Consider the following 22,599-nt stretch of genomic DNA (forward strand, 5'->3'; position numbering starts at 1 on the left):
GGTACGTCCTCCTGAGCACCATCACCATTGTAGTTATTTGTCCCTAAAGTTAACATATTAGTTATACGGTATGTGACATATTGTCTAAATGTCACGGACACACAACCAATATGAATATGAATAACCGTTATTTAACACAGTGGCTGGTTCTATGACTCAAAATGAATAATGTCCACAACTGAGACAGTATGCATGCTTCAAAAGGTGATTAATTGGTAAGACACAGAAGAATACCATTTCCATCCCCATTGAGATCTCTATGAGGGCGGAACTACACAGACACATTTTGCTTTCCATTCCAATTTGACGATTTCATTGGTCCCTTGAACTTAGCAAGGTTATTTTGATTGGCCAGCTGTTACGGCAGTTCCTGTGACTCTTATCGGTAGGAGGACTCCCCAGTGTGTGTGGTTGAGAGGCGTATGAGTTGTGGGGAGATGTGAGTAACATGCTAGTCACACGCTGGCTCGGTGAATGACAGCGGCGAGGCATTCGCTAGTTTCACATCTGTGTCTGGGACTTGTCCAAGGACTTGATGCGTTTCTCATAAGAGCAGATGCCATTGTGTATCATGGTCATGTTGATGTCTCGCTGAGAGTCTGGAAAGGATTGTCGTTTGAAGAGAGAATAAATAACTTCATTCAGTGGATTGGATTCTCTGGCGTCCTCGTCAGTCACTGTTTGGTCAATAGATGGATGATTTCTTGTCCTCCTTCGAGTGATTATTTTTCTCTTCCTCTCCTGTTTTTTCACACAATAAAAAGTCCCATTGTGTCATAGCTGATCTCGCCTCATCGAGGGATGTGTTTGTATGTGCATGCACATGTTTGCATGAGCGTTTGTGTGTGTGTCTCACAACCCCTGTGAGATCGTTTTCCGTTGACCGCAGCGCTCTGGGATTTGTGTGTGACTGCCTGACATATTCCTAGTTTTTGTGTGGAAATCGGACACTATAATGAAGGGACCTTCTGTCTGTCTGTCTGCCTGTTGAATGAGCGGCTAACGCAGAGCATGGTACAGCCTGACGTGCTCTCAGGCTGGGGAGAAGGGACAGATACTGTACACACTGTTGCCATAAGGGAATAAATTAAATGTGTATAGGCTGAGGAGGAAAGTTGACTGGGTTCCCTTGTTGAATAGAGTCATGGTACTGCTTCACAGAACAGCTCTCGTTCTCTCTGGCCTCCCCCTCTTTATCTATCTGTTCCCAATGTTATTCAGCCTCTTTCTACCTCCTTGTTTTCCTCTGTAACCCTTTATTTCTTCTCCTCTCTCTTCTGGTTCATCAATTTTATCATTGTTTCCCTCCTGAACTCAATCACCTCTTCTCTCAGTCTCTCTCACTCTCTCTTTTGCTCTTTCTCTTTCTCTCTCTCTGTTTTTCACTCTCTCAGTTTCTTTCTCTCTCTTCCGCTCACACCTTTTCTCTCTCTACCTCTCATTCCCTCTCACTCTTCATCCGTTTGGAGTGGCAGGAGTGCATTCTATATGCCCCCTCTGCAGCCCCTCGTTTCAACATCGTCAGAGCAGAGTACAGCACTAAGCAGAGCAGAGCTGGGGAGGGTTGGAATTTCGAGGAGGCCCAGCCAACTTGGCACGGAATGCCGCCTTCCCCTTAACTGGAACCCCGACACTGTGAGAGCACACGCACAAAATCCAGCCTCCTCTAGCCCAGCTCCAGCCCCAACTCTAGCCCCAACTCCAGCCCCAACTCCAGCCCCAGCCCCAGCTCCAGCTCCAGGCCCCAGCCCCAGCTCCAGCTCCAGCCCCAGCCCCAGCCCCAGCTCCAGCCCCAGCCCCAGCTCCAGCCCCAGCCCCAGCCCCAGCCCCAGCTCCAGCCCCAGCTCCAGCTACAGCCCCAGCCCCAGCTCCAGCCCCAGCTCCAGCCCCAACTCCGGGTGGGATGTCTGGAAAAGCCATACTGGTGTATCCTCCTGCCTGTTCTCGCTCTCTCAACTCTCTCTCTCGCCCCCTCCTCTCTCTCTAAATAAAACAGAAACGATCCTAATCTGTCAAGTTCATCAGATAGTGTTACGCTCCTGGAGGCCCTACTCGTTCCCAGCCTCCCCTGCAGGAGAGGGCACGCCTTGAGTGTTACTTTATTTATGCAGACATCCCATTTCTGTCAACTGAAACGAAAACAATGATGGGAGACAAGCGAGGAAAGCTGGAACTGCTGAGAGGGCAGACATGTTTACACTCTGTGAGAGGGGAGGGGGAGGAGGTGAGAAGAGGAGGAGGGGAGAGAGATGGATTTTAAAATACTCCCACTGTTGATACATTGTACTCTTAGAGAGAAATGGATGTTAAGGTGTGCAGCAATGGAGTTGTATCTTGTGGGATGTGTTTGCCACTCACTGTTGGTCAGTATCTGAGAGATCTGTCTCCGTGTAACCCAAGATGCCTTGTGTGCTTGAGGAAAAAGATCCCTTCGATAATGGACTCGTCCAGTCCTCAAAGCACACACTCTAACAAATATATGTACATATATTCCATTTAGCAGACGCTTTTATTCAAAGCGCCTTCAAGTCATGCATGCATACATTTACACATGGGTGGCCCTGGGAATCGAACTAACAACCCTGGCAGTGTAAGCACCATGCTCTACTAACTAAGCAACAGAGGTCTACACAGTCAAGCATTAAACGTGTGATAAATGTACCTGTTTCTCAACTTTGTAAAGTGGGGTTCTTCCTTGTGAAAAATGGAGGGACTACCTGGACTAGTCCAATAACAAACACCAATTTTTATCAAAAGAGTTTTAAAACCACAAATAGTTTGAAAGTTCTGAAAAATCTCTAGATATTTATTTTAAAACAGAGTATAAAATACCAACCATGCTAAAAGGGCTTATTTAAACAAATAAAACAGATAGCATGCCTAAACAGATAGCATGCCTAGCTTCCTCTATCCCCATGTTGAATGCTCTCTACCAAATAGTTTTCGGACATCATGAATAAAGCAGGAATAATCATTGAGGTGTAGTACAGTAGTGAGTGTGGCCTAAACATCCAACACAAGACAAGACAATAAACCAAGACAAGATCAACTATTAGCAAATGCAGTTGATAGCTAAAGTGCAATGGATAAGCTATGATATATATATTGCGTAATCTGGGCCCAGTTCAACAAGTTCATTGACATCAACACTAACGGTTTTGAAACAGTTTTCAAGTTCATTCACATTAACACATTAACCTCCACACAATCCAAACGGTTTAAGAGCAAACATTAAGATTGAATCTCTTCACTCTTCTCTCTTCTCTCCCTCCCTCCAGAGGAGCCCAGTATGTGTTACTTCTACGACGGTGACGGAGTGTGTGAGGACTTTGAGCGGGAGACCAGCGTGAGGGACTGTGGCCTGTATACCCCCAGTGGCTTCTTGGACCAGTGGGCCACAGCCGTGCACGTGTCCCACCAGGAGAGTCTCTATTGCCCTGGCGAGGTGGCCGCCGGCTATCCTGCTGTCACTAAGGTACTTCCTTAATGTTATTTTTTTTAAAGTACCCCTTTTTCGTGGTATCCAATTGGTAGTTACAGTCTTGTCCCATCCCGTACGGACTTGGGAGAGGCGTGCGTCCTCCGAAACACAACCCAGCCAAGCCACACTGCTTCTTGACACAATGCCCACTTAACCCGGAAGCTAGCCACACCAATGTGTTGGAGGAAACACTGTGCACCTGAAAACCATGTCAGCATGCACTGCACCCGGCCTGCCAAAGGAGTCACTAGTGTGAGATGGGACATGGACATCCCTGCCAACCAAACACTCCCCTAACCCGGACAACGCTGGGCCAATTGTGCACCGCACCATGGGTCTCCCGGTTGCGACCGGCTGCAACAGAGCCTGGACTTGAACCCAAGATCTCTAGTGGCACAGCTATCACTGCAATGGAGTGCCTTAAACTACTGCGCCACTTGGGAGGCCCAGGTACTTCCTTAATGTACATCCATAATCTACGCCACACCACATTATAGGTAGTATTCAATAGGGCACTCAACAGAAAACATTTTAAACACTTTGCAGCAAAATTGGTGTTTGTTATTGGACTAGTCCAGGTAGTCCCTCCATTTTTCAGCACCAAGTGGTTTTAACAATGACATGGTTTTCCATAAGTGGTTATGACAGACAGATAATGGTAGCCAATTTAATGTGAACATGCCACCTCACATTACCTCGTTGAATATTTTTGGTACAATTATTTAGCTACTTATGAATGTCTGTATCTGTTACTGTGAGCTGAGTCTATGTTCAGGGGCTTGTAAGGTCACGAAGACAACGGATGTCTACACTTCACCTTGACAGGCCCCCATGATGTCAGCATTTTGTTTGGGAAGTTTATTGCGCTTTCTCATTTCAGAAGTCTCCAGCTTTTCTTTTTTGGGGGGAGGAAACTGAGCCCGAAAAGCTCTTGAAAACGTTATCTGATTCATTTTTGGCCCCGGGGTGTTGTAAAGAGAGAGCTGTCTGTTGTCTGAGGTGAAGTTTATAGCTTTCATTAATGTAATGCTTATGGAGGACAGGAGAAGATATCATTGATTCCACTCAGAGACTCTGGGGCCATTGATCTGTTGCTGTCTTGGGACACAGGGAATCACTGAGTGCCAAAAACACACTACACAGAGAACAACTGCATTAGGTTCTGTCCTATTGAACCTCTCTCTGCTCTACAGGCCGTTACCACAATGTTATTAGATTGGATATAATGATTAACAAAGTGTTATTTAATTGGAGGCAGGCTTATTAAAGGACCCCACCAAACGGCAACGTAACTCATGTTGTAGAGCGGAAAAGCTTGATCAGGTTCCACCTCAGAAGAATGACGCAGGTTACTTATACATATTAATGAATTGGGGGTGGGGAGGAACGTCGTGGTGATTTCTCCCTTCAAATAGGGCACTGACAAGCTATCAGTGTAGCTAGCTAGCATGCTAACCTTATCTCGCTAGCTAGCTATCTTGCTAACCTTATCTAGCTAGCCAATGTTATCTGTTGTTGCTGTCTTATTTATTTTTACTACACCATATTCAAAAGATTAGCCAGCTTGCTAGGGATATGGCTGGCTATGGCTGGAGCTGGGTTTATCATAAGCATTTAAGGGAAAACCTTTCCAACAGATGGAAACTAGTATCTTTGACTTAACCAATATAGATGTGGCATTTTCCATAAATTGTGACTGTGAATCAGCGAAATAAATAGTAATAAGATGAATCTCCAGTAATATGGATAACTGTTGAAAGGTTGACATGCGTTTTTCTACATTCTATTGGACACAGACGGTGCAACCTTTGGTAGGTAGGCTGCTGGCAGGCTTTGGCTGCAGTACAGAAAAGCCAAATCAGCCCGTGCTCATAGTTCTCATAGGGGAAGAAATAATAGTCTACATTGACTTTGCTCAAGATGCACACCGCAAATGACATGTAACAACACCCTGAGCACATCAGACACAAAACACCCACACAAATGTGACAACAGCACAACAAAATAGATAAACAAGTTCCTTGAATTTTCTTTTGCAGCTTCCTTTGCATTATAGGGCAGACAATTGTGGTTTCTAGCTGCACCAATCAAAGCAGTGGAGCGTGTAGAGAAACAGTAGTGAATGGTAAAAAAACATTCATCTTGGGGCGACGGGGGGAGAGGGGTTCCAAAATGAAATCATATCACGCAATTTTACCATTTCTAAAATGATCATATAATTTTTTTTATACAGACTAGCAAAAAAATTATAGCAAATTGACAAATTATGCAATGGATTATGATCATTTTCTGGTCAAAAAAGTGGAGGCCCAAAAACATACGTTTGAATTTGCTCCATGGCTCAGGTGGCCAAGTGGACGCACGGCTGTTTGGCTCAGCTCAGTCGCAAAGAGGAAGAAGTTTGCAGCTGTTTCTGATTAATAGACAATGTCATAAAATCCAGCCCTGAAGCGAAATTTAGTCTGGAAATTATTTTCACAGTATATCATAAGAAAACACGCGGCATTGACACGACTTCCATGAATGTCCCACTTCGGATTTCCCACTTCAAGCCCAAATATATCATACTTTGACTAAAACAATTACTCACTAGCTAGGTTTCCACCCAATTGGCGGCAGATATTCTAAAATCTGCATAAACAAAATATGTTAATTTTTCCTCCAGAGATGTATTTACATAAAATGGATTTGTTGCGGATAGAAGTCTGTGCATGATGACGTAGTGCACATGAAAATTACTTTTGCAGTTAAATTCCCATGTACAGAATAAAAAATACAGTGGGGAGAACAAGTATTTAATACACTGCCGATTTTGCAGGTTTTCCTACTTACAAAGCATGTAGAGGTCTGTCATTTTTATCATAGGTACACTTCAACTGTGAGAGACGGAATCTAAAACAAAATCCAGAAAATCACATTGTATGATTTTTAAGTAATTAATTTGCATTTTATTGCATGACATAAGTATTTGGTCACCTACCAACCAGTAAGAATTCCGGCTCTCATAGACCCGATAGTTTTTCTTTAAGAAGCCCTCCTGTTCTCCACTCATTACCTGTATTAACTGCACCTGTTTGAACTTGTTACCTGTATAAAAGACACCTGTCCACACACTCAATCAAACAGACTCCAACCTCTCCACAATGGCCAAGACCAGAGAGCTGTGTAAGGACATCAGGGATAAAATTGTAGACCTACACAAGGCTGGGATGGGCTACAGGACAATAGGCAAGTAGCTTGGTGAGAAGGCAACAACTGTTGGCGCAATTATTAGAAAATGGAAGAAGTTCAAGATCACGGTCAATCACCCTCGGTCTGGGGCTCCATGCAAGATCTCACCTCGTGGGGCATCAATGATCATGAGGAAGGTGAGGGATCAGCCCAGAACTATACGGCAGGACCTGGTCAATGACCTGAAGAGAGCTGGGACCACAGTCTCAAAGAAAACCATTAGTAACACACTACGCCGTCATGGATTAAGATCCTGCAGCGCTCGCAAGGTCCCCCTGCTCAAGCCAGCGCATGTCCAGGCCCATCTGATCCTCTGGATGATCCAGAGGAGGAATGGGAGAAGGTCATGTGGTTTGATGAGACAAAAATAGAGCTTTTTGGTCTAAACTCCACTCGCTGTGTTTGGAGGAAGAAGAAGGATGAGTACATCCCCAAGAACACCATCCGAACCGTGAAGCATGGAGGTGGAAACATCATTCTTTTGGGATGCTTTTCTGCAAAGGGGACAGGATGACTGCACTGTATTGAGAGGAGGATGGATGGGGCCATGTATCGCGAGATCTTGGCCAACAACCTCCTTCCCTCAGTAAGAGCATTGAAGATGGGTCGTGGCTGAGTCTTCCAGCATGACAACAACCCAAAACACACAACCAGGGCAACTAAGGAGTGGCTCCGTAAGAAGCATCTCAAGGTCCTGGAGTGGCCTAGCCAGTCTCCAGACCTGAAACCAATAGAAAATCTTTGGAGGGAGCTGAAAGTCCGTATTGCCCAGCGACTGCCCCGAAACCTGAAGGATCTGGAGAAGGTTTGTATGGAGGAGTGGGTCAAAATCCCTGCTGCAGTGTGTGCAAACCTGGTCAAGAACTACAGGAAACGTACGATCTCTGTAATTGCAAACAAAGGTTTCTGTACCAAATATTAAGTTCTGCTTTTCTGATGTATCAAATACTTATGTCATGCAATAAAATGCTAATGAATTACTTAAAAATCATACAATGTGATTTTCTGGATTTTTGTTTTAGATTCTGTCTCTCACAGTTGAAGTGTACCTATGATAAAAATGACAGACCTCTACATGCTTTGTAAGTAGGAAAACCTGCAAAATCGGCAGTGTATCAAATACTTGTTCTCCCCACTGTAGAAGTTTAATGGGTTTCCATCGCATTTTCAGCTCACTGATGGTTTTGTCACACAAATGTTTGCGTTATATACATAGCAAATGTGCCAAAAGATCAAAAGCTCATCACCTTGCACTTTCATCACCTTGTTAAGTTCATCATCATTTATTTCATCTATAGCCTAAGAAACTGTATGCTTTCCCGAGTCACAATGAGGAGAACCATGCAACATATCATATTACTTCGATATGATGGAAATTATATCAATATTTTTGCATAAGTGTTTCCACTGATATTTCTCACAAAATTAAGTTTACCGACACAATAAGATCCCACCTTCTCTAGCATATTTTGTTTTGTTGACATCTTGAGGGAAACCTGGTTAGTGTCTTAAATCCTTGTGCAGCATCATGAGTAACTCAGAAAAAGGTGCCGCTGTTGTGGTACTTTAATGTGTTATATGATTGGACATAGTACAGGGACAATGGACTGGTATGTAATTTTTGTATTATTAGTATAATATTATACTGTAACTATGTATGTGACCATTTCTGCCCGATTGACAGAGATCTTACTATAAAGCCAAAACAACATTTCAAATAGACAGGAATCAACTTCCAGTCTTCAAAAAGAGTGGCATACATCCCACTGAAAGTATTGGGACTAGAAGCACTTCAGTGTGGTCCTTTGCAGCTCAGTTGGTAGAGCATGGTCCTTGAAGGCCAGGGTAGTGGGTTCAATTCCTGGGACCACCCATATGTAAAATGTATGCACGCATGACTAAGTGGCTTTTGGATAAAAGTGTCTGCTAAATGGCATATATTAATGTTTTCAGAACTGTTTTTGCACAAAGAATGTAATTTAGTCTACGCAGTGTTTTCAGTACAGAGAAAGGTGGCCTCTCAATACAAGTGTTTAGCTCCTTTTGTGACGTCAATGTTCATACTATCTACACGAGCTCACAGCTCGATGCGTGTGAGAGAGGAGACAAAGTGTGTTCCCACCAATGTAGTTGCATAAGAAGCTATTTTCCCTGAAGACCCAGCAGAGCAGCACACGTGCTCCATAAATGATTTCTACTGTGAAGAACACAGTGCCCTGGGTCAGCTTGAGATGGTATCACTGCCAAACTGCAAGGCCACCTACCGTAGTCTACACACACACCATCACATACACACACAAACTGTAGGCATACACACGCATACTCCATGCAACAACAGCTGAAGCTATCCAGGAACAGCAGCAGCTACAGGAACAGCATGTGTTCACCCTGAGTTAAGGACCTCGTGGTTTCAGTGTTTTAAAACACTCGGGTGAAAAACGCTGGGTTTAGTTGGGTTCATCTGACATGCCTTTACTATTGATCGTTACAGTAATGCCTACTTTTCAGCACATACCTCCTCAACCTGTCAGACTTCCCTCAGACTTGCCCAGCTCCTGCCGCACCTTTAGGGAGATCCTTCATCCAGACGTGGCACGCACACACTCTATTTGATCCCGGCCTATGCGCTCAGAGATAATATCTCCCCCAGTCAAGATGACAATAAAGCTGTCTCACAAAATTACAGTACCCAGCTACCTCTTTGTATGGACTACACGCCCCACACACAATAGCCCCTGCCTTCCATTCTCTCTCCCCCAAAGGTGGGCACAGGAGATGACACGTTCTGATTTCCTGTCTACTGTAACCAGAGCACCTAGGGTTTACTAGAAGCGACTTCCACAGACTCAAGTTTGCGAGTTAAAGTTTTCCCTCCATGCAAGGCTGATCGGGGCACTGTCCAGTTCTGCTTCCCGCTGAAGGTTGCTACTGCACTGTATCGAAGCAATGTTGTTCGCCCTTAACTATACATCTAGGTGTTTTTTGGCAATGTTATGTGCTGTAACTAGATAATTACACACAGGTGTAACAGCTACTTTTCCAGCGATGTTGCTGATACATAGACTTTATTGTTTTCTTTCATGACTTTTCAATGTTTACTGTTTAGTGCAGATTTCACTTGGACATAACAGGTTTACCAGAAATCTACAGTTTCCCACTGTACCATATACATTCTATTTACGCTTTGAGGCTGAACTTCACATGTCATGGCTCAGAGCTGTGAGGTCATGGAAACGAGTTTGGGGCATGGAACCATGGGCGCTTCTGATCTGGATCTTCAGTGGTAAACAAGGGCAAGGGCCATCCACCAGCCAGCAGCCTCAGTGCATCGTGGGTAACTATATTTGATGTCAGGTAGTGCGGGTGATGGTGGAAGGCTCCTGGCTCCAAACTCTCTTGTTGTTTTCTACCACGCTTGTTGTGTCACCCACCGTGGTCGGGGCGGTGTCGGGCCGGGGGGGGGTTTCAACATTTCAAAGCACAGGGAGGCAGGGTGTGCGGGGACCAGAGGGAGAAAGCTAATGATAGGAATCTGTCAGGATACATGAAAGGAACAACAGACGTATGGAGGAGGAAGGCACTTGGGATGAGTTGGACCTGGTTATTCATGGAATCTGATGTGGGCTGGGGTTACGGAGGGTGCATCTACAGGCAGGCCAGACGCACACAGGCGAACAGATGTCTGCACCTGGTTAGATACAGTAAATTAACTTCTTATAGGAAGATCAGGGCAAACTTTTGCCAAGCAAGTCGATGGTGGATCATTCTCATCCACACATCTGCACCACTGAGCTAAACTCTGGCAGCTTCCTTCTTCCCTCCGTTTGGGTGAGCAACAACCTTCCAGCACCAGCCATACATAAGTACATAAGAAACACATAATTTCCCCTGAAGACACATGCACTGTCTGTCAGTCTGGCCGTCAGGGCCAAAACCAGGCTGAGAAATGATATAACGCACCATGCAAAGCCTTGTACTTAGGAAACAAAATATACACACTGCCACTGTGTGTAACAGCTGAGAGCTCAGTAGCCTGCAGTCTTTCTTCTTTCAAGAAGAAATCAGCGATTCAGAGTGACACGCATCTATCAGAAGGCCACTGACCGTGGCTACCGGGCTCGCCTGTTGACTTTTATAGCCCCGCGCGCTGTCGGAGGGCAGGGCCCACGCTCTGTTTGATTTTCTTTCCTATTTTTTTCTTCTCGCCGTCAGTTTTATCTTGTCGGTTGCACAGTGTGCCGGTTGTGCAGGAGGGTAACTTACTCCATCCAGAATGAATGTGGAGGTGGCGCTCCATTGAGATGTCTTGCACTCTGAGAATGTGCAAAGGGCAAACGGGATGGATGGAGGGACAGACAGAAGAAGACAGAAGGAGATAGAGAGAGTGTAAGAGAAAATAGGAAAAAGAATGAGGCACAGAAATATGATGTGAGACAGAGACAGACAGAGAGAAATAGAGTAGGAAAGAGAGGGAGAGAGACGGACATAGAGAAAGAGAGAGAGAGAGAGATGGACAGAGAAAAAGAGAGAGTAGGAAAGAGAAAGACGGACATAGAGAAAGAGAGAGTAGGAAAGGGAGAGAGAGAGACAGACAGAGAGAAAGAGAGAGTAGGAAAGGGAGAGAGATGGACAGAGAGAAAGAGAGAGTAGGAAAGTTACAGAGAGAAAGAGAGAGTAGGAAATAGACAGACAGACAGACAGACAGACAGACAGACAGACAGACAGACAGACAGACAGACAGACAGACAGACAGACAGACAGATATAGAGAGTAGGAAAGTGAGAGAGAGAGACGGACAGAAAGAGAGATTAGGAAAGAGAGAGAGATGAATAGAGAGAAAGAGAGAGTAGGAAAGGGAGAGAGAGAGACGTACAGAGCGAAAGAGAGAGTAGGAAAGAGAGAGAGACGGACAGAGCGAAAGAGAGAGTAGGAAAGAGAGAGAGAGACGGACAGAGAGAAAGAGAGAGTAGGAAAGAGAGAGAGACGGACAGAGCGAAAGAGAGAGTAGGAAAGAGAGAGAGAGACAGACAGAGCGAAAGAGAGAGTAGGAAAGCGAGAGAGAGAGACGGACAGAGAGAAAGAGAGAGTAGGAAAGAGAGAGAGAGACGGACAGAGAGAAAGAGAGAGTAGGAAAGAGAGAGAGAGACAGACAGAGAGAAAGAGAGAGAGAGAGAGACGGACAGAGCGAAAGAGAGAGTAGGAAAGGGAGAGAGCGATGCAGACAGAGAGGAGAGGAAGAAGGCAGACAGTGTTTCTTTGTACTGTGTGCTTTGCTTTCGTCACCAGCTCTATTCCCTTCACTAAAGACCTCAGACAGTTTGTTAATGGATTATGTCTGCTGTCAATTTGATCCTAGGGAATAATGTCTACACCCAGTAACAAAGGGAGGAGCAACACTTCAGATGTGCATTTTATGGAAAATGCCATGGCTTTAGAATGAAAATTACAGAACAAATAATGGACACTAATGCATAAATTGGCCAAACCCCAGTTTCACACCCCAAGGACAGCCCTTATTTAATTATTTTAAACAGATTCAAAGTCATCACAACTCTGCTTTTTTATTTAATTAATATACCATACAGACACAAGAGATATAATTAACTTAAGCATTAAGACAATTTAAGGGTTGATAAGTGTTAATGATGATACAAATCTGCCTCCTTGCACATTTGAAATGTGTTTCTTGGCCAATTCATCTGTAGTGCTAGCTTCATCTTTCCATTGAGGAAGTGGTACGATGTTAGGGTTAGCCATGTATAGATGCATATAGAAGACCAGTGTTTGAGGGTCTGCTTTGGGAAGTTTACGTACATGAACATCTGTTTTTACATTCCCATGGAACACATGCACGCACGTTCACACACACACCACACACGTCACGTACCTTCCGTCTGTCCAGCAGCAGCTCCAGTAAGTCGGCCTGCTTCATGTAGGATTATAGTCGTGGTCCCCAGAGGATTCATTGTACCACTCCTGTCTTTGTGCAGCACAACATAATGTTCACACAGTAACACCATGGGATATTTATTTTAGCTGGGTTAATTGGTGAATTGGGCTTAGCGCTAGCAACCAGCAACGCATATTACAGTAAACCATTTAATGGTGAGCCAGGTGATTTCTCAGGGGATGGATGCTGCCCAGCAATCTCTGACGCAACCCCGGTCCAGAGCCCTAGAGAGCTCCAGTTTTTTATCATGGATCCCAGGCAGACTACAGGATAACATTAGTAGCAGTCCACTCACGCCGCAAATAATCACCAGTATATGATGCTGAGCACAGGCGTTTAGCACGTTAGACCATGTATGTGCACGGGCAGGGAGCTATGGATAGAGATTCCTTCTCGCAGGCAACCAAGACAGTGTGGTCCCTCAGGTACCTCACCGTTTACTAGAAGAGGAGGAGAGAAGAACATGAGAGAAGAGGAGGAGGAGGAGGAGGGGGAAAAAGTGTCTGGCTAGTAAAAACAAGGAAACAATCACCGTGGTTTTGTTCCGAGTCCCAGAAGTGCAGTGTGCGCAGGCAGAAACACACACACCAAAGCCCGTCCAGTAGCTAACAGCTCTGTGCTCTTGCTGAGGAACTACAAGGAAGGGCATGTTTCCCTCACACTATAAACCCACTCCAAACCACACTCCTCGTCAGGCTTGCGGCCAGTGACATAAGCATGTGGTAACATTAAAAAAGCCCCGAATGGCGTTCCGACGTTCTCCTGTTTCAATTATCATTAAGGGAACCATCTGGAAACCCCATCAGGTCGGGTTCTGGAGGTATCAGCAGCCCTCATTTACATTTTGAGCTGTTAACACGTAGGTTTTGGCCGCAGGGACGAGTGTTGGACGTGTTGAGTGAGGGACATTTATTTGCCAGTGGCAGCCTGACAGAGAAGGCCATGCCTAAGCAATCCATCGCCATTCTGAATCCATCTGCGATCGGCTGGTTGGCCTGGCACTGGTGCACCCACCCACCCTGGTTCTGTGGTCGTAGCACCAGCCACTGCTTAGGTCTTGACAGATGAGATCAGGGGAGTAGGTAGACCACACTATTACTTTGCCCTCAGCTCACTCGCTGGGCTGCGGCTAGAGCACGGCCTCCTCTCAGTAGGCCGTATAAGCCCCGTTATTAGCTCAGTAGCCAATGGGACGGTGTGCCTGGCGGTAAGGGTGGGGCTGGGGAGCCGTTTCTCCTTGGTGACAGGACATTACCTCACACGTCAGGCGCTTACCAGCATTCCGCTAAATAATGGCGGTTTGAACCTCGCACAGGACTCGACCCGCAAATGTCTCACAGATGCTCGCTTCTTCCGCCCTGATGGAGCTCTTATTTATGCTAACTTTCACAAAACAAAGCGGGGATGAAGAAAAAAGAAAAGAAAAAGAAGCCAAGCAGCTGTTTACTGGATGTGTTTCGATGAAATAAATAAACACATTTGGGAGCCGTGGCCAAATAAGAAACATCCGCTCCCCAAATGTGCCGTAATGTGTGTTGAATCCAGTGTACTTAGGGAGGGGCAGCCGGACGTAGAGGAAACCAGCGGTAGTCAGCTAGGGCGGACAAGCTCCAGCAAACGCCGTGTTCCAAAGCTGCACTTTTCATGACCAATCCTGAGAGGCCAAACAGGGTCACCCCTCGCCCTGAATAGGCCTTTCATAAGCTACGCAGTACACAGGAGCAGAATATTGACCATTCTGTTGAGAAGCAACATAGATGTTTATGGCTTGATTAGATGTCATTCATACTTATGAATGAAAATATTTGCAGAGAAGTGTATACAAGCATGGGCTATTTTCAACTCATGAACTGAGTCCCAGAGATGCTGCATGTACTCTCCTCTGCAGGATGGCCATGAGGTTAGAGAGAGAGGAACTGTGAGATCACCCTGCAGCCAGTTAACATATTGTGAGTGGGCTGCTCTTGGGTGGCTGAGGTTACTGTTGGGTTTGGGGTTACGCTTGGGGCCTCTCCCTCTTTCTCTCTTCCAGCTCGCCTGACTGTGTGTTTATAGCTATAGACCTGGGGTTGGGGTTAGGGCCCTCTCTCTTCCATCTTGACTGTGTGTGTGTCTCCGCCTAAGGCCGAGGTTGGCGTTGGGTTGGGTGTTATGGTCTGGGGCCTCTCTCTTCTCCCAGCCTGGCTGTGTGTGACTGGTTGTAGAGGTTGGGTGTTATGGTCTGGGGCCTCTCTCTTCTCCCAGCCTGGATGTGTGTGACTGGTTGTAGAGGTTGGGTGTTATGGTCTGGGGCCTCTCTCTTCTCCCAGCCTGGCTGTGTGTGACTGGTTGTAGAGGTTGGGTGTTATGGTCTGGGGCCTCTCTCTTCTCCCAGCCTGGCTGTGGCTAAGGCTTCCCTCTGCAGAGGTGATCTAACTTCTACCACTGGCATCCGATCTGAACCGCAGCGGGAAACGCCATGGTAGAGGCAAATTAAGCAATTAAGACCATCATTATGTCTCTGGCTCTGTGGTTTTTTACCCTCTCCCTCCTCCTTCTCTCTACGTTTTTCGTTTGGTGGGGGGGATCATTGTGAGAAATGGTGCTGATAGGCAGTCTGTCCTATTTGCTGCATTTGAGCAGAACCCTGCTCCCTGTCTCTTTTTCTCTCTCTGTCTCTCTCTGTCTCTGATTCTCTCTCTGTCTCTCTCTGTCTCTGTCTCTCTCTCTGTCTCTCTCTGTCTCTGTTTCTCTCTCTGTCTCTTTCTGTCTCTCTCTGTCTCTGTCTCTCTGTCTCTCTCTGTCTCTCTCTGTCTCTCTGTCTCTCTCTGTCTCTCTCTGTATCTGTTTCTCTGTCTGTCCCTCTCTCTCTGCCTCTATCTCTGTGTGTCTCTCTGTCTCTGTCTCTCTGTGTCTCTCTCTGTATCTCTGTCTCTCTCTCTTTCTTTCTCTCTCACTTTCCCTCTCTCTACCACCCTGAATGATTGCCCTGGCTGCAAGAGTCTTCAAATGGAGCCTTCTCACGTAGCTTGCTAAAGTGTGTGGGTTAGGGCAGCCAACATGCATCTTGGGGTCTGACTGGTCTAGGCTGATAGGGCCAAAGGGGAAGTAGGGCTCTCTGCTTCAGTCAGACTGGGTGAACCCCTCCATGGAGGAGACACACAGGAGAATGGCCTCAATGGCCCTATCCCCCACCCTCTCTCTCTCTCTCGCTCTCTCTCTCAATTCAATTCAAGGGCTTTTTTGGCATGGGAAACATATGTTAACATTGTCAAAGCAAGGGAAGTAGATAATAAACAAAAGTGAAATAAACAATAAAAATGAACAGTAAACATTACACTCACAGAAGTTCCAAAAGAATAAAGACATTTCAAATGTCATATTATGTATATATACAGTGTTGTAACGATGTGCAAATAGTGAAAGTACAAAAGGGAAAATAAATAAACATAAATATGGATTGTATATACAATGGTGTTTGCTATTCACCCTTTTCTTGTGGCAACAGGTCACAAATATTGCTGCTGTGATGGCACACTGTAGTATTTCAAACAGTAGATATGGGAATTTATCAAAATTGGGTTTGTTTTCTAATTCTTTGTGGATCTGTGTTACCTGAGGGAAATATGTGTTTCTAATATTGTCATACATTAGAGTTTAGGAAGTGCAGCTCAGTTTCCACCTCATTTTGTGAGCAGTGTGCACATAGCCTGTCTTCTCTTGAGAGCCAGGTCTGCCTACGGCGGCCTTTCTCAATAGCAAAGCTATGCTCATTGAGTCTGTACGTAGTCAAAGCTTTCCTTAAGTTTGAGTCAGTCACAGTGGTCAGGTATTCTGCCGCTGTGTACTCTCTGTTTAGGGCCAAATAGCATTCTAGTTGGCTCGTTTTTTTGTTAATTCTTTCCAATGTGTCAAATAATTATCTTTTTGTTTTCTCATGATTCGGGTGGGTCTAATTGTGTCTCTCTCTGTCACACACACCCACAATGAGATTGCTCTTCTGGCTGCCTGTCTGCTCTCGGACCTCCTTCCCTCCTTTTACCTTAAGTGGTGATTTAAAAACAACATCGTGTATCTGCAGACCGGGTGCTCAATGTTGTCTGCTCGTAAGCAGACAGCTGGTCTGAATTAAGGACTGATGGAGGGGTAGAGGGGGGGAAACACAACAGTACAGATCTTAGAGCTCCTTCCCCGCTGTTGCTGCTGTGTTGTTCAGGGAACCATAGGCTTTAGGTGTTTTGCTTGTAACTTCCAAACACCCAGTTTGAGCTGCGCAGAGGCTGAAGGGACACAGGGGGTGGAATGGAGGGGACGAGAGGGGGGTGCACTATTGGTGTTTGAGGATGAGAAACCGGTTCTCTCTCTCTCTCTCTCTCTCTCTCTCTCTCTCTCTCTCTCTCTCTCTCTCTCTCTCTCTCTCTCTCTCGTCCCTCTCTCTCTCTCTCTCTCTCTCTCTCTCTCTCTCTCTCTCTCTCTCTCCTCTCTCTCTCTCTCTCTCTCGTCCCTCTCTCTCTCTCTCTCTCTCTCTCTCTCTCTCTCTCTCTCTCCTCTCTCGTCCCTCTCTCTCTCTCTCTCTCTCTCTCGTCCTCTCTCTCTCTCGTCCTCTCTCTCTCTCGTCCTCTCTCTCTCTCTCTCTCTCTCTCTCTCTCTCTCTCTCTCTCTCTCTCTCTCTCTCTCTCTCTCTCTCTCTCTCTCTCTCTCTCTCGTCCTCTCTCTCTCTCAACCTCTCTCTCTCTTCCTCTCTCTCTCTCGTCCTCTCTCTCTTTCTCTCGTCCTCTCTCTTGCAACACAGAGACCTAAAATAGTCTCTGGGACTGTCTTTTGTCAACATCTCGTGCGATAATGTTGTAGCAATTCAGTTGATCGGCGCAGCAGAGGACTTTTTTACTGCCATAACAAAGTGAACAAAAAAGGCTCTAAGTTTAGACTCAAGTGTTGTTTCTTCTTTCTCCTTTCCCTTTTCCGACGTACTCTCTCAAGCTGCGGTCTCCGACGATTTATTGTCCGGCATTTGTTTTATTGGTTTATTTTTCCCTGTGTGTTGCTTATGTTAGAGACCTTGCTTGGCTGCTCTGTTGTGGTTCGCTCCGTGATGCAAGGCCCCTGCTATGTGGTCCTCTGTGGGCTCCTGCTTTACACCCCCATCACCCCCCCACCCCAACCTTACACACACATATGTATACACACACACAAACACACAAACACACAGGGTCAGTCCTTGGGGGAGGTTGGGGGTTGTATTTACAACCTCCTAATGACCAAATCAAATGAATGACCAATCTTACTTGGACTAGTCTGACTCTTGCCATTGTACAGGAGGAGGCTGGGGAGTAACAGAACTTTGGAGGCTGATGAACTCTCCTACCGGCATTGCTCTTTATAGGTGTTTGCTAGAGGGCAAGCTTGACGTGCAATTACAGTGTGCTAGCTCTGTCTGCCGAAAACTGCGGGGTGTTATAAAAACACAGAGGGGGGTGGGGGGGGACGACTCAGTGCTACCTGTGTTTACATAAATAAGTCATTGGTTGGCTGTCACCTGTGCAATATTCACTCGCCGCTTCAGTCTGCAGCAGGGTGAGGAGCCATAGCAACTCTCAACACAAGACATCAGCAGTACCCCAGTGCATTGAGAGGGAAGCACCATGAAGAATATCACAAAACAACAACAGATACCACAGGTAGCTGGGTCTTCGTCACCTCAGCTCCCTCCTCTGCCTATCCATACCTGTCACCTCGGCAGATCCAGGAGACAGATAGATTACTCCAAGAGCTTCTGGGTAGTTTCCACCACTGCGTCTGGTTCGTCTAGCTCTGGGTGGACGTCTCTGTTTACAGGTGTCTGATTTCACTGGCATCAGGCAACGGGTGAAACTGTCTGTCCTTGTGCCTGTGTCTAAAAACTCTCCCCCCAGGTAGGCAGGTAGCCTGGCGGGTAGGAGTGTTTTGGCCAGTAACCAAAAGGTTGCTGGATCGAATCCTGAGATGACAAAGTAAAAATATGTCATTCTGCCCCAGTAAACCCACTGTTCCCTGGGTGCGGATGACGTGGATGTCGATTAAGGCAGTCCCCCGCACCTCTCTGCTTCAGAGGGGTTGGGTTAAATGTGGAAGACACATTTCAGTGGAATGCATTCAGTTGTACAACTAACTAATGCAGGTATGCCTACCTTGGCTCATGGGTGGCACAGTGGTCTAAGGTACTGCATCTCAGTGCAAGAGGTTGCCACTACAGTCCCTGGTTCGATTCCAGGCTGTATCACATCCAGACGTGATAGGGAGTCCCGTAGTGCGGTGCACAATTGGCCCAGCGTCGTCCAGGTTTGGCTGGGGTAGGCGTCATTGTAAATAAGAATTTGTTCTTAACTGACTTGCCTAGTTAAATAAAGGTTAAACATAATAATAATTAAATACCCCTTTCCCATTGCTATCTCTAACATGGTTCACCAGCTTCTACTGGTCACAGATAACCTCTCTCCTGTGAAGAGAGACAGAAAACAACACAAACAGCCTTCCATCTATGCCTGTCCCTAACTAAGCAGCCCTCCTACAGAGGATGAAGTAGAGCTGTCAGATAGAGGAAGTGTTCAGGAGTTGACATCTGGCTCTCTGGTTCTGAGTCTGAAAAACATTAAAGATAGAAGCTTTAGAGGTGGGATGGATAGAGAGAGGGGATTGGGGAGAGAGAACAAACGAGTGGTGGAGTGAAAGATGAAAAGAAGTAATGGAGAGTGAGATATTTAGAGAGAAAGAAAGAGAGAGGAACTGAAGCGCCCCTCTCCCCAGACTGCCTGTTTTTTCACGCCGTTAACTTACTTAGCGTGTTACACTGCCCCTCCATGTGTGCCGTATCAACTCAGCCTTGTTTTCCCTACAACTTCTTCACACTATTACGTAACTCCAGGAATGGCCCTGTTGGCAGGGCTTTGAACACATCTCAACCTTCAAGGCAACAAAATAACACAAGAATCAGAAAAATACACTTTCGAATGATGCCAATTCACATTGATTTGGTTCATAATCTGAAAATGAACTATCTTGTTTCAGAAAAAGAACCAAAGATTATCTGACATTATCAGAAACATTTTGTTTCCACGAAATGTGTGCAAATTCTATGTACAAATGTTGCAAAAAGATTTGGTGTCACTATGAATCTTAATTTCTCTCTCTGTCTCTCTGTCTCTCTGTGTCTCTGTGTCTCTGTGTCTCTCTGTCTCTCTGTCTCTGTCTCTCTGTGTGTGTTATCAGACATGCCAGTCCAAGGTGTTTGACCTGTCTGACGGGGTTTCCCAGTACGCCTGGTTCCCCTGCAGAGAGGCCCAGCAGTCTTCCTGGTACCCCCAGTACTGGCTCAAGGTAGGTCACAGGCCATAGCTTAGAGGTCAGGAGTCATGGGATATGGGTGGGCAAAGGCTGAGACTGACCCCTGTGGATTCAAATATTTCTTTTGAAGATTTACGCAAAAGCTGAAGTTACATAAACATATCTCCAGTTAGTAATATACCCTATATGAATGTGTTGAGAGTTTAGGGCTCTAAATGTGAGTGTTCCCTTCTCACCCAGGCCTACTTTTCCCACCCCATGGTGGCTGCTGCTGTGATAATCCACCTAGCTGCAGACGGGACAGGCTACATCGACCAGACACAGTGCAACATCACCGTTCAACTGGTGGACACCAAGGAGGTCATCCACAGCTTAGGTCTGTAGATACAACCTACGGAACTGTGGAAGCGTGAAAAGATCTCTTAAGAATCCCACATTAGTTATTTCTCTAACTTCCCACATCCCTCTTGGTCCCTCCTTTCTCTGTCTCTCTCCTTCCCCTCATCCTTCTCCCTGTTCCCTCCTTCTAGGTGATTGGCGTCTGACTTGCAGGACCAACCCCCTGGTAATCCCAGTGAGCCATGACCTGAGCGTGGCCTTCTACCGCACCAAGGCCATCCTGGTCCAGTTCCGCTCCCACCTGGTGGCCATCTCTGGCGTGGGCCTGCGCTCCTTCCAGTTCTTTGACCCAATCACCATTAGCGGGTGCCAGAGCAACGAGATCTACAACCCCATGGGTCAAAGGTGAGGAGGGAGCTGGGGGGCGCAAGGGGAGACACACAAAAGGTCACTGTTATGCATGTAGAAGTAAACGTGTAGAGATTTTTTTTTAAATGAGCATGTGTATAACTGTGCATACGCACATTTGCATGCGCGAACACACACACACACACACACATGGGTGCACACACACACAGGCCTCAGAATTTGTCAGGGGGCTGTCATGAGAAATAGCGCCATTTGTGGCTTTTGTTGTTTGCCAGTGAAGCAAACGGGAAAAGCTAATTGGATGAAGAGGATTTAAGTATCTGCTCTCGATAGGAAGTTGTTTGATGCCACAAACAAAGACATGTTGCCCTCCTCAGAGTTGTCTTTGGCTCTGTGACCCATACCACTGAGCTGTCAAACTCAACAACTCACTTGGTGTTATTCAGCTGATATGTGTGGTGGCAATTCTTCGCTTTCCTATAGAGCAGAGAGGGGCAGCTGGCAGGCCCTTTTGTAGGCCTGTGGATCAATTCACAAGATGCAAACACAAGGTGCAATCTTAAAAATGTGGTTGTGCATCAGCAGTTTTTCTCTTATGTCAGTCATTGACAGTCACTCAATTAGCCAGGTCAGCCATATTTTTTAGATTGGTAAGTTAGTCTAGCCAGCTATCTAAACTTGTAGTAATCATGGTCAAATTACCGACACTGCGTGCCCTCATGATGAATTCAGATTTTTTTGTGGCCCCCACCCCATCAAAGTTGACCAACTCTGCTATAGAAGATTTAAGTACTAAGTTCTGACGTAGTAGATTTACTTAGCAAACATTCTGGATGCTCTGTAGGCTATGCAACTCCAAAACCAACTAGCATGCCAGACCTGGAGCTCATTTCATTGTCATACATGTTTGAATCAACAGTTTATTAACACCATTGTAATAGATTACATGCAAGAAACAAAATCAGTCAACTATATCTCTCTTGCGAAACATATTTGATCTCAATGAGACTTATCCTGGGATGAATGAAGTGTCAAACCACTCTAAAAATGCACTAGTGCACTTTTCATGCCCTTCTGTTGGAGCGGTTGCGCTAAAGCTGTGTGCATCCCAAATTGCACACTATTCCCTACATAGTGCACTATGGGCCCAGGTAAAAAAGTAGTGCACTATGTAGGGAATAGGGTGGCCTATGGGCCCAGGTAAAAAAGTAGTGCACTATATAGGGAATAGGGTGGCCTTTGGGATGCAATCCTAGATTTTACTGTTCCAGTAGCAGAGCTTTGGTGGAAGGCTGGCGGTGGGAGTTTCCATGCCGACCCAGAGGAACAACGCATTCATTATTAATTAGTAATTGCTTACTATTACGGATCCTTCTATTGACATATTTGAGGTTTGTTGTGCTCAGCGGCAGCCATATCCAAAGTGTAAATATGATCTATTTGGCGGCTCCCTGCTTCAACAGCTCCCGCCTGAGCCTCTAGAAGGGATTTAGTGCAGGGAGTCTTAAGCTAGAGCATTTCTCCTCCTCTTACTCCTCATACTCTCTTACCTTCATTTCTCCTCCTCTTACCCCTCATACTCTCTTACCTTCATTTCTCCTCCTCTTACTCCTCATACTCCCTTACCTTCATTTCTCCTCCTCTTACCTTCATTTCTCCTCCTCTTACCCCTCATACTCTCTTACCTTCATTTCTCCTCCTCTTACTCCTCATACTCCCTTACCTTCATTTCTCCTCCTCTTACTCCTCATACTCCCTTACCTTCATTTCTCCTCCTCTTACTCCTCATACTCCCTTACCTTCATTTGTCCTCCTCCTCATCCTATTCCCTATCCTCCTCTCTTCTCCTCCCTCTCCATCCTTTTCCCTTCATTCCTCTCCTTCCATCTCTCTTCGCTCCCTGCCTTCTCCCTCTTCTCCTCTGCATCCT

At 45.9% G+C, this 22,599-nt stretch overlaps 1 protein-coding gene across 1 annotated transcript in view; it reads left to right on the top strand.

Moving 5' to 3' along the window:
- LOC129818250 (pappalysin-1-like) overlaps positions 1-22,599 on the top strand; it is a 120,115-nt gene that overhangs the window by 54,020 nt on the left and 43,496 nt on the right. The window contains exons 8-12 of the mRNA XM_055874004.1: positions 1,476-1,531; positions 3,279-3,475; positions 19,887-19,994; positions 20,202-20,337; positions 20,492-20,705. Of these exons, the coding sequence (XP_055729979.1) occupies positions 1,476-1,531; positions 3,279-3,475; positions 19,887-19,994; positions 20,202-20,337; positions 20,492-20,705 (711 nt within the window). The remainder of the gene's footprint in view (positions 1-1,475; positions 1,532-3,278; positions 3,476-19,886; positions 19,995-20,201; positions 20,338-20,491; positions 20,706-22,599) is intronic.

Source organism: Salvelinus fontinalis, chromosome 21 (genome assembly GCF_029448725.1).
Source record: "Salvelinus fontinalis isolate EN_2023a chromosome 21, ASM2944872v1, whole genome shotgun sequence".
In the NCBI taxonomy this organism is placed as follows: Eukaryota; Metazoa; Chordata; class Actinopteri; order Salmoniformes; family Salmonidae; genus Salvelinus; species Salvelinus fontinalis.